General features: G+C 36.4%; 1 protein-coding gene across 1 annotated transcript in view; it reads left to right on the top strand.

Moving 5' to 3' along the window:
- CPEB2 (cytoplasmic polyadenylation element binding protein 2) overlaps positions 1-12,500 on the top strand; it is a 69,000-nt gene that overhangs the window by 54,791 nt on the left and 1,709 nt on the right. The window contains exons 9-12 of the mRNA XM_019626338.1: positions 2,631-2,749; positions 3,035-3,149; positions 6,130-6,311; positions 10,194-12,500. The exon at positions 10,194-12,500 is cut by the window's right edge and continues 1,709 nt beyond it. Of these exons, the coding sequence (XP_019481883.1) occupies positions 2,631-2,749; positions 3,035-3,149; positions 6,130-6,311; positions 10,194-10,421 (644 nt within the window). The 3' untranslated portion in view covers positions 10,422-12,500. The remainder of the gene's footprint in view (positions 1-2,630; positions 2,750-3,034; positions 3,150-6,129; positions 6,312-10,193) is intronic.

A 12,500-nucleotide genomic window follows, 5' to 3' on the forward strand; every position in this document is an offset into this window, starting at 1 on the left:
AACAGACAAGTTGCTGTTCTTTTGTTCTTCAGTCTAGTTGTGGAGGACGTCACTTCACTGGCCCATGTTGGTATTGTGATCATTGCGCTCTTCCCGGGTGAGGCAGATCAGTTGCCAACCCTTGGACGGCTGCTCACAGCGGCTCTTGGCAGCTCACGCCGACTGCCAGCCGCTCAGGCTGGCTACTGGCCACTCATGGTAGCTTATGGCAGCCCACTGCAGCAGGGACTGCAGCCTACGCCGTCGCCAGCGACTCACGGCAGCCCAGCTCCAGATCAAGCTGTTGTTCAGCATCTTAGCTGTAGAGGGCGCAGCGTCACTGGCCCTCATGTGGGATCCAAACCAGCGGCCCAGCCGTTCAGAGCTGGTGTCCCAAGCCAACTCGTAACCAGCACACCACTCGGCCTGCTGAAAAATGAAATATCATTTTTAAAAAGAATTAGAATTGGTTTGTGTGGAGACAGACAGTTTTACCATGAGCCTCTTGATCATATAAGGGGATGGTGGACCATAAGCCCAGGAAGACGGGTTGGTACAAATTTGATGAACCAGAATACTTGTATCTTTGTGACTACTGTTGCCATTGTCACTGTGGTTTTTGTGGTGGTTATAGTTTATCTTCTCCCAAAGAAAGCATAAAAAACAAACAAAAATATTAGCACAGCAAACCATAGTTTTTTTGGTACAATTATAGTTAATTGTAGCCGTTGTCAAAGACCAGTGTTCCCAAACCTTGTTCTTTCAAGCGTTTTTGTCATCATTATAATTCATCATTTTTCATGGTTTGGAAAACACTGGTGTAGAAGCATCCATTCGGTGAAGCTGCCTTGTCATTTAGGCTTTGACTGGAGCCCTTGTACTAAGCCACACATGTATGCATGTTGGCTTTGCAATGAATGAAGTTCACCCCATCTGAGTATTAGCTTGCTCTAATAAAGTCTAAAGAACTATTAGATGGTTTCTTTTTGGAAAGAGTATTTTAATATTTAATGGCTTGCCTTCACTAGATCATAATTCACCTGCCATGTTCCTTAATTAATTTTTGTGATACAAACATTTATTTCTTAATATTGCTTAAGATAATCAAGCAATATTAAAAATATGAAATTTAAAGTATTACTTGAAAATTAAGTAATATTAAAATAATTATAACAAAAATAATATCACAAAACTTCAGCAACAGTTAAAATATTGAATTTAAAATACTATTTTAGTAAATTACTCTTATAGCCTCTCAATTATTACAAAGCAGTTATAGCTCTCAAATGCTTTGCTTGTGTCATAATTAAAGCCTTCACTTAAAGAAAAACAGTATTATTATTTTTTTAAATTTTTTCAAGCATATTTAAATTGTTTCTAGCAGTTAAAAAGGGTTCTAAGATGTGTTTCCTAATCTTTCATAATTTTACCTTTGGAAGTTTCTATTTGTGTAGGCTGGCTTGATGTCTTATCTATGTAATAAAATAATGCAATTTTATTAAAATGACGTACTTTTGTGTCACATTAGACCTTTGTGGCAATAAAAAGGCATTGTTGGCAATAAGCTGTGTTTTTTAAATTCTATGTAAAACATTACTTCACACTTCCCATCGTTTAATGGAACAAATATGCATGGCCTGCTTGATGGCTTCTTCATATTAGGACTAGATTACAGGGCTTCGTGCTTATTTGCACAGAAATCTTGTCAAGGAAAGGAATGTTTTTAGGTCATTTGTAGTTATCAGCTGCTAAGAATAATCACATAATAGTAAACTTGGAATGTAAATTTTGATGCATTCTTCTTATAATGAAGTCTGCTCTGCCTGCTGGATGCACGATTCATTCAAGATTGACGATTGGTTTTCAACAAGGAAAGGAGGAAGGGCATATTTCCCAACAGTACATGTATTTAAGCAAGAGCTTGGATCTACAAGTCTAAATTATCTCCAGACTGAAAAAAATGTTCAAGTAGAGACTTGATTTAAAAGTTCTGACCTATCCTGAAGGAACCCGTTTCATTCCAGCCCCCATACGGTAGTTTTCTTAGTGTCATTTGGAAGTTGTCAGGTTGACTGTGGAATTTCCCCCCTACTTACAGAAATCCCTGGGCCTTTCCAAGTGTGCTGTAGTCTAAAAGTATGCTGTAGATCTTCTTACCCCAAGAGCATTTATAGGAAACTTCAGCTCCTAATATGCTCAACTGATTAATCCTTCCAGATTCTTTAAAAAGGCACTATCACTGCTAGAAAGAACATGGGAGACTTTGGGGCTGACCTGAGTTTAAAATTACTCAGCCAGTTACTTGCTTATGTGACTGACTTTGAACAAGTAATTAACAACTTGATACCTCAGTTTTCTCTATAAAATGGATAACGTTTCGTAGACTTGTGAGAATCAAAATAGTTAACATAAAGCTTTTAGCATAGTACTAGATAGTAAGTACTGTATATAAAGTAGTTAATTTACTGAGTATATGTTTTTGTGTGTGTTCCATAGGCTATTGTGTTCTCCTATAGAGCATATAATAATTCTAGTCCTATTTGATTGTTTTTTTTTTCTTTTTCAAAGCTTATATTTTATAAACAGTGATGAAATTTGGGGTGAAATCACTTACCTTGATGTGTTTACCTAATTTTTCATGGCTGTTGCAGGCTATGCATTCCTTCTCTTTCAAGAAGAGAGCTCAGTTCAGGCACTAATTGATGCTTGTATTGAAGAAGATGGAAAGCTCTATCTATGTGTTTCTAGCCCTACCATCAAGGATAAACCAGTAAGTAACTACTGTGTGAACTGTAAACTACAAATGCAAGTTTTCCAAAAACTGTTTTGAAATGATTGTTAGTGGAAAAAAATTAAACCACCACATTAAGAGTTCAGTTGTTTAAGATGTGGATACTTTATAGTTCCTAGATAAAAATTAAAAAGTAATAATAATTTGTTTCCAAATCCAATTATCTAAAAATTTAAACAATAAAAGGACCGCTATTAACTAGCACAAGACAGTATAAGCTATAAAGGGAATAAGACCAAGTAAAGTAATGTCCTTTTTTTATAGGTTCAGATCCGTCCTTGGAATTTAAGTGATAGTGATTTTGTGATGGATGGTTCTCAGCCTCTGGATCCTCGAAAAACAATTTTTGTTGGAGGTGTTCCTAGGCCACTAAGGGCTGGTAAGTAGAATGTTGACAAATTATGTGTGTGTGTTAAATCATTTAAATATGAATTAATCAATTCAGTAAACATTTGCTAGCTCTTGTGTACATGGCACCATTGGGCAGGCCAGGGGCAGACTCCTCATGCCTCAGTAGTTGCTAACTACATTATTCTGAGACAAATGCTGAGAATCATGCTCGAAACCATCAAGTAACTGGAGACTTGGACAGTCATCTATCCATATTAATAGCTAACTCCAAACAGACTCTATAAGAAGAATCTACTCAAGTACTTCTGACTTCTTAAGTGTCACTCTCAATTTTTTTGGTCTGTTTATTTTATGTGGGTTGTTCTGATATTTGAAGGAGAAATATGGGATTTTTTTTAATAGCACTTTAGATAAATGAGTGATAAACTCCTGTTCGTCAGTAACCAGGAACCAGAGATTTACCTGAAGATGTCATAGAGGAACACAATTATAGATGTATTGGGTTGTTGAAAAAGTCATGATGCGTTTTTGCATCGAAAAACATAGAAAAAATACATCATGGCTTTTCTGACAACCCAATAAATGACCACTATATAAGCGGTGTATCCTGTGAAGTGTATTAGTGCCTGCCATCACTGAGAACATCCTTTTCTAGATAGGAGATGCAGGTTAAAAACTATTCACACATGTAAATACTTGCAGAACGTAACTGCTACAAAGAAAACCTGTAGGGAATAGAAGAGCATATGGCAAGGGAATGTGATGCAGTCTGATATTTTAAAGATACTTGTATTCGAGCTGACATATAAAGATTGAACAGAAAGAGTAGGTTTGGGTAGTAGGAAGAGTTGTGAGGAGTTTTCAGGTAAAGGAAACAGCATATTCAAAGGACTTTGTGGAAGGAAGCAGACTGCATTAGAGGGACTGAAAGAAGCTCAGAGGTTGATTAGGGATATAAGAAGTGAGGGGAGAGGCACAAGAAGACACTGAAAAAATAAACAGGAGTCAGGTCATACAGGTCTAATAGGCTAATTTGGTATTTATCATCAAAGCAAGGGGAAACCAATGAAGCGTTTTTAATCAAAGGAGAAACATGATCACATTTGTGTTTTTGAAAGATCAGTTTAGCTAATGACTCATGAAGGGGAGAGCCAGGTTGAAAGTAGATATTTGTAGACCAATTTAGTTGCCCATGACTGCAGTCCAGGAGACAGATAGTGGTGGCTTGGATTAATGGTGGTATTGGGGAAAGAGCCAAGTTAGCTGATGTCACAAGGTAAATGCGAAGGTTGAATCTCAGCTTTCACTCTCAACCCACTAAGTCAGCTGTTCTCAACCTGTGGGTCGCGACCCCTTTGGGGGTCGAACGACCCTTTCACAGGGGTCACCTAAGACCATCAGAAAACAAAAAGATATTTACATTATGATTCATAACAGTAGCAAAATTACAGTTATAGAGTAGCAATGAAAATAATGTTATGGTTGGGGGTCACCACAACATGAGGAACTGTATTAAGGGGTCGCGGCATTAGGAAGGTTGAGAACCCCTGCACTAAGTAGATAGTGATACATTTTACTAAAATGAGGAACACTAGAAAAGGAGCAGTTTGGAGGGAAGATTTGGGTCTTGGTTTTGAAAGTAAGTCTGTGACACTGTTCAGAGCTCCCAAGTAGAAATTCTAGTTAAGCCCTTAGTATCTGATACAGGTATCTCCACCTGTCAAAAGCTTGCCTTACTTTACACTACTTCACTTTTACAAAACACATTAGTACCTGTTTTACCTAACTAAAAGAAATTTTAAGAGGATTTTTGCTTTTAAATTTTGCTAACCTTTACAAAAGTTTTCATAGGAATCCTCTACTTTCAGATAGTGGGGGAAACCTATATATGTGTATATTTTTTTAAGAGAATCACTTGCTGTTTTGCACATAAACTTAGGGGGGATCGGAAGCGAATAGATAAGGCTGTTGCCATGATCCAGATGAAAAATAATGGTAGTTTAGAACGATGTTGGTGAGGTAATTGGATTCTAGATATGTCTTGAAAATCAGGTACACAGAACTGCCTGTTCAATAGGGGAAAAGGAAATAAAAAGGATGAAGCCAGCGTCCTGACCTGGCAACTTCGTCTTTTCTGTTGCTCTAGCTGAATCAGTACAAACTCACTGGGGCAGGTTCATGGGATGGGGGCTGGTCAGGAGTGCACACACACTGAGTGTCACAGTGTCTGTGAAGTATCAGTGTGCGTTGTCCAGGGGAGAGGCCCAGGCAGGAGGAATGTAGGAGCTGAAAACAAGTAGATGGGATGTAAAGCCATGACACACGATAATGTCACCCAAGCCAGTGTAGAGAGATGTCCAAGGACTGGAACCTAGGATACAGTGAAAAGTCAGGGAGTTGAGGAGGACTAACAAGGAAGAGTAGGAAGGAATTACAGTGAGGTAGGAGAGTTAGAATACTGTGTCCCGGAAGCCAGGCCGAAAATACTTCAAGGAGAAGGAAGAGGTTAACTGTGTTCAGTGCTGCTTACAGGTGGATTGTCAATGAGGAAGGTGACCATGACATGAACAACTGAAGTGGAGTTTTGGGGTGAAAGTCTGGTTTTGAAGGTGGAACAAGGAAAGGGAAGAGAGGGATTGAGAAGTATAGAAAGTTTTTAGCAATTTGGCTATAAAGGGGAACAGAGAAATACAGCAGTTACTGAAAGGGAGAAACAGGGTTAAGAGATTTTTGTTGTGGTTGTTAAGATGGGACAAGTTACAGTATTCTTGGGAAGGATCCGGTATATAGAGAAAAACGAATGGTACAGAAAGCTGAGAAAATTACAAAAGTAATTCTTCTGTAGTGAGAGCAACTGGGATTTAGTATAAAAGTGAAAGGACTGGATTTAAAAAAGAGCATGAAATTATTTCTTCTATTGACTTTTACTTTAAAAAAAAAAACTACTTAAAAGTTGTTGATTTACTGTGTTGTCTCATATTTGATGTGAACGTCTTTCCCTCCTGAAGTGGAACTTGCTATGATCATGGACCGGCTATATGGTGGAGTTTGTTATGCAGGAATTGATACAGATCCTGAGCTAAAATACCCCAAAGGTGCTGGCCGAGTTGCTTTCTCCAATCAGCAGAGCTACATTGCTGCCATTAGTGCTCGGTTTGTTCAGCTTCAGCATGGTGACATTGATAAACGTGTAAGTTGCATATTGAGTAATCACTCATGTCCTATACTAAGGTGCTGATACAAAGCTTACTACCCTGTGGAGTTTATAAGTCAAACACTGAATGTTTTTATATTCCCTTAACTCTTAAAGATATATAGTATATCAATATACCTCTGAAATGTAAAATTTTTTAATGTACTTTAAACTTGAGGTATAATATAGAAAATATAAATGTCATTTTAAGACATGTCAAAGTTTTGTATCAGCCAATAAGGCCTTAATATCTTTCCGATCATGGAGGCACAGTTTGTTTTAAGAGCTTGTACTCTGGAGTCAGACTACCTGGGGTCCCATTCCCACCATTTGTTCTGTAATGCTGGGCAAATGAACCCTCTTTGTGCCTTTTCTCTTCACTTATAATATGGAAAACAATAATATCTCCCTCACAGTTATTTTGAGGGTTAAATGAATTCACATATGTGCAAGCGCTTAGAGCTTGGTACTAAGTGCTATTTAATGTTACTTATTTTTCATTTGTTATAAAATCTAAAATAAAAATACAATAATAAATATACAAATAAACTAAATATACAAAATAATCGTCCTAAATTTTAAAACACTCTTAGTAGCATTGCTTGTATCACAATAAGAACTTCTAGGAAGTCCTGTGGATGCTAATTGAAAGCCATCCCATTGAATAATTCTCAGTACTGATTATAATCTAAACTAGAGGATAAAGGAGTAAACAAAACTCAGTTGTTCGTTTATAAGTGTATTTCATACTAAAATCTGTGAATCATTCTTGTGTAAACCTAAGCAATGTTCTAAAATAATCATGTTTACATTTATAATACAGATGAGATATACTAACAATATAAGGTAAATTAACTTTTTTATATCTAAATTAGTAGATATAACTTGAGTGGGTTATTTTCCCAGTGTAACAATGTCTTGAACCTTCTTCCCTGAGGCCATTTGCACGATAAGAGACTGTTTGGGGGTCAGGGGAGCTGGTTAATTAATGCTAATTGACTAGGCCTATGGACTCTAGAAATGTCTTCAGTTGCACTACCAAACCATCCCATTTATTGGATTGTCAGAAAAGTCATGACGCATTTTTGCAACTAAAAACATAGGAAAAATACGTCATGACTTTTCCAACAACCCAATAGAAAAGAAGTACAGCATAGGTTCAGTGTATACATGCAGAGTGGCTTTTTTTGTTTGCATTGCTACTTAAAGTATTGCAAAAAAAAGTAAGAGAAGAGGCTCTGCTTTTATTCAGACATGCGTATGAAAATTTTTTGAACTGGTTTGAACTTCAGAGTTTCTCTAATTCAGTGGTTTTCAAACTTGGCTGCACATTAAAGTCACCTGGGAACTTGAGAAAAACCTTGACAACTGGGCCTCACCCAGAGATTCCTGCTGTAATGGGTCTGGGATGCAGCCAGGGCTCTGCTGGTGGTTCTAACGAGTGGCCACTTTGGACCATTGATCTAGCCAGCCCCTCCTTTTGCAGACAGGTGATAGAGTCTCTGAGGAAATTAGTTACACTGTATAATTGTAGTTGTTTAATGTGCAGAAGCAGAGGGGAAAGGTCAATGCGTATCAAACCTCAGACCTCTTTGTTTCTGAAATGATGGTGAAGGACCAGTTATTTGGGGCAGGCTATTCTTAAAAAGCAACTCCGATGCAGAGCAAGTGAATTGAGAAAAACACATGCTTTCTTAGAAAGGCACAACGTGAGAGGAGAGTTTATTTTTTAAAATTATCTGCTACTAAGATATTATGGAAAATAAGAATAGGTGAATAATTGATGAAACTGTTTCACACATGCAACAGTTGTTAGAGATTATTATTAATCAGAAATAGATTTTAATTATACTCTAAAATCACAAATCACTTTGAAATCTAGTTTTCCATCTTTGAAATGTATGATTTTCAGTTAGATTAGCTTTATAAAATAATATCTAGATTTAAAAATGCAAATAATTGAAATCATTGCATTTATAAAATTGTATTCAGTAGTTTTCCATAAAGTAACTTCTGAGTACCTACACCTAGCATTTTATGAGGTATTATGGAAATGAAGTAAACAGTACAGAAACTGTCTCCAGTTTGCTTAAAATCCATGGCAAGAAATAACCATGAGAAAGAAAAAACAGAAAACATTTGTAAATATCCCACATTTATTCAACTATTTATAGAGTTTCAACTTTATGTTAGATATTCTGCTTTGTACTAGTCCTGGGATTTATCATCTGACGAAATGAAATCCAGTACTTCTCATGCTACCTTAATATATTCAGTGATCATAGTAAAGTTCTTTAGTTATAGTTATAATGAAGATAATGAATCAAAAATAGTAGCCTGGCACTCAAGATAAAATCCATAAGGGAAAAAGATGAAAGATAAAGATTGAGCATAAAAATTTTAGAATTTGTATCAAAGATTGTTTTAAAAATAAAAGGCCAATGGAAAAAAAGGTTAAAAATCTTTAACTGGCAAAGGGAACTTATAAATCAATAAAAAAAAAAAACTCCAGCAAGAAAATATGCATAAGATACAGACAATTCAGAAAAGCAAAATGTCCAATATACATAAAATATGTTTATCCTAACCCTAATTAATGAAATATAAATATAAACAACACTGTAATTCCACTACCTTCCTATGAAAGGTTTGTTTTAGTCCTTTTCATCAGTTTTTAGGTTGTTTGTAATTTGTTTTTGCTTTTACAAGTAATGCTGTAGAAAATACACTTATATGTTCAGTTTCTGCACACATGCAAGTATTTCAGTAGAATACATTCAGAATAGAAATTGTTGGGTCATTTTCTACTGCCGGCAAATGCTACCTTATCTCAAACCAAGCTCTTGAAACACTCAGTTTTTCTCTGTGCTCCTCAGGGACTGCTGAGATCTTAGGCTGCTGGACACCATTCAGTCAGACAAAAGTAGTAACCTTTTTGTTCATAAAGTTAATACAAGCAAGAAAGCAAGGCTATCTCAGTTAATAGTAGCTAATGCTAATTTACAGAGTATTTATTTTCCTTGTGCCAAGCACTATCTTAAATGCTTTTACTTGCATAATCCAATCTTCACTCTGTAAGGCAGGTTCTTTTATCCTCATTTAACAGATGTGGAAACTGAGGTTAGTGTTCACACCTTACTTGAGTCCGAGGTCTCCTACCACGTCAGGCCTTCACAGTGGAACTTCGACTTAATATTTTATAAATTCACAGAGGTATAGACGTGCCCTCAATAGCATTATCTTCCGTTCTTGCTCTGTACCAGCTATTTACAAGCAGGGTACAGCTTTCACTGCAGAAGAGAAGACCTGCCATAATTAGTGGCTATTAGGGACATGCCATCGCATGGGTGGTATTGGAATGAAGAAAAAGGTGTAAAAACCGTTTGTCTTCCATGACTGCTTGACATCCCTTTACTTTTTCACTCATAGTCATCCCTATCTCTGAAAATATTAGCACACAGGTGTTTTTAAGATCTTTCTTCAAGAAAGGCGAGAGTGGAATGTTTTCCTAGTCAATTAGATTTTTATAGTTTTTAAAAGTATTTTTTGTCTTTGGAAAATATAGTAAATACCATTCAGTTTATAGCCTTCTGAAGATTATAATACCAAAAATATAATAAAATTACCAAACTAAGCATTCGTTTAATCATATGGTCAATTATGAACATGAAACATCATGTAGGAAGATGATTAGCACAAGAACAGAATGATTTTATTTTCTTAACCGACTATATGGTAAAGCTATTTTCCTGGCAAGCTGCCTACTTTCTCAACATTTAATGCTGGTCCTTTTCTCTAGAACACACTAGGAACATTTTAAACTATTACTAAAATGATTTCTGAAGCAGACTTAATGAGACAGTTTTCCTCTCTTTCTAGGTAGAGGTAAAGCCATATGTGCTCGATGACCAGATGTGTGATGAGTGCCAGGGCGCACGCTGTGGTGGAAAATTTGCTCCCTTTTTTTGTGCCAATGTCACTTGCCTGCAGTATTACTGTGAGTTTTGTTGGGCAAATATCCACTCTCGTGCAGGACGTGAGTTCCATAAGCCATTGGTAAAGGAAGGTGCCGATCGCCCACGTCAGATCCACTTTCGCTGGAACTAAGAAAAGCCGCCCCGGCCTCGGGAACAAGGAAGGAAAGGGTGCATGTGGCTCACTGTGTCTGGAGACACTGCCGGCAGAAGAGACAAGTGCGTTCTTCTGCTATCACCCCGGCTATCAATACATGCATCTCTATCAGCAGCCCAAACACTACAAGCCTCTTGTTTTTCACCAAAACCCTACATCTCAGGCTTACTGATTTTTGTGATATTTTCATGTTAAAATAAAATGTTTTTTTGTATTTTCTCCAAGTTATTTTTATATGTAAAGCTAAAATTAGATACAAGAATGTGTTGCATAGGGGCGAACAGTCTGCTGCTATGTCGTGGGTGAAGCGTGCACTTATTTCTAAACGTGGGTTTTTCACTTCAAGATCTGCCCCGGGAATTACCAAAGGTAGCAAAATACTTAATAGTGAAGATGGAAGATGTCTGCTACAAATGCTTATTTTTATTGTTGCTATTTTCAGTGTATACATAAACTAAAATTAGGGTTGATTTTTTTGCTCTCCATTTTGACTTGCAAGAAATAATACCTCAAGATAATCTGATTTATTAGCTATTTTTAAACATTTTTAATCACAAGCTGTATTAGCTTTGCTGCTATATAGGTGTTATGTGTAAATGCCACCTATTAATACGGGATTGAAAACGTTAGAGACACACTGCATTGCAGATAAAATGCAGGCAGCACAATATGGCCTAAACTGCCATAGTTTTAGAATGTGAAAAAAATGCATGTTTACTTACCTGTATACACCATATGCATGCACTAGAATTATTAACTAACAAGAGGTGAGGTATTGCAAATGTTCAAAAAAAGCTCTCTTGAATCTAGGTAGCATGAACAAATTATAAAATTTGTTTAAAAAAAGCAAACTTGCATGCATTATTGTGACTTCAAGTTAAAAAAATTGTCCTACATGTGTACAATATGCAAATTAGTTTTAGATTAGAGAGTGCAGCCATTTTGTGATCTGGTCAGTAGTGGAATTCGATTTTATGCAGACTGGATGTAATATTTGTAATCCCTGTGCAATTTTGTGATGTGCGGTTCTAATTCATGTGCAGTGATATAGTATAGATAAAAGATTGAATACAAGAAAAATACTAGAATTTTAAAGGAAGTTGATTTTAGCCCCTTTGATAGTTCATGGTTAAGACATCCTTTATAAACCAAAGATGGCCAGCACACTGCTAACCAGTCACCAAATGTAAGACCCACAAGAAGCCCATATTTAAACAAATGAACTTTATAGAAGAATGAAAACTTGAGTAAACCTAAGTAAAGTCAAAATGGAGATGGGGAAATATACAGATGGCTAGTTGCATAAAATTCAATTTTACCTTAAAGATAATGGTGAAATCTGGCTTGAACTTGCTTACACGTTTGACCTATGTATACTGGGGTCTTCTGTCTAAACTGGGGTCACTGTTGCATGGAACATTGTTGTTCTTAATGGTTAAGAATTGCTTTTTTTTTTAATTTTGATGAAGGAATTTTGGTAACGACTTTGCTTGCAGTTTTGGGGAAAGTGGCATGGAAACATGCAATAGTTAATGAGTTTCTCTTGGTACTGAACACTATTAGAATATCATTATTGGTATTTTTTCTCTTTAGAGCATTTTTAATGCAACTAGCCCCTATATTTTAATGTAAGAGTTACTCTGCAATCTAAGCAAAGCACCCAGCAATGGTAGATGTTTTTTTTTAAATGCAGAACTAAGATTCTTGACTCTAAAGAGAGAAAATTACAAGGGTGCTGTCTTAGAGCAACCCCTTGGGACAATCCTTCACGTGAGCAAAGTGTTGATCGTAACCTTGGTTGTCTATGGTGTGCTTTTTGTACTGTAAAAATATGTGGTTCATGTCTAACTCTGCTGTTTTATTGTGGCTGTGGTTCAAGTTTTTAATGTTTAAAGTTGATGCTGTTTTCAGAAGAGCTTTTTACTAATTTATTTGTCGATGTTCCCTATTTGTTACTTAACCATGATCCTCCAGATTTTTGGAGTATTCTTTTCTAACCTTAACCCTGCCAACCTTGATCCATTTGACATTTGTTATGCACTATTTTTATATCTC

The sequence above is a fragment of the Hipposideros armiger genome, unplaced genomic scaffold (genome assembly GCF_001890085.2).
Source record: "Hipposideros armiger isolate ML-2016 unplaced genomic scaffold, ASM189008v1 scaffold_666, whole genome shotgun sequence".
NCBI classification, from domain to species: Eukaryota; Metazoa; Chordata; class Mammalia; order Chiroptera; family Hipposideridae; genus Hipposideros; species Hipposideros armiger.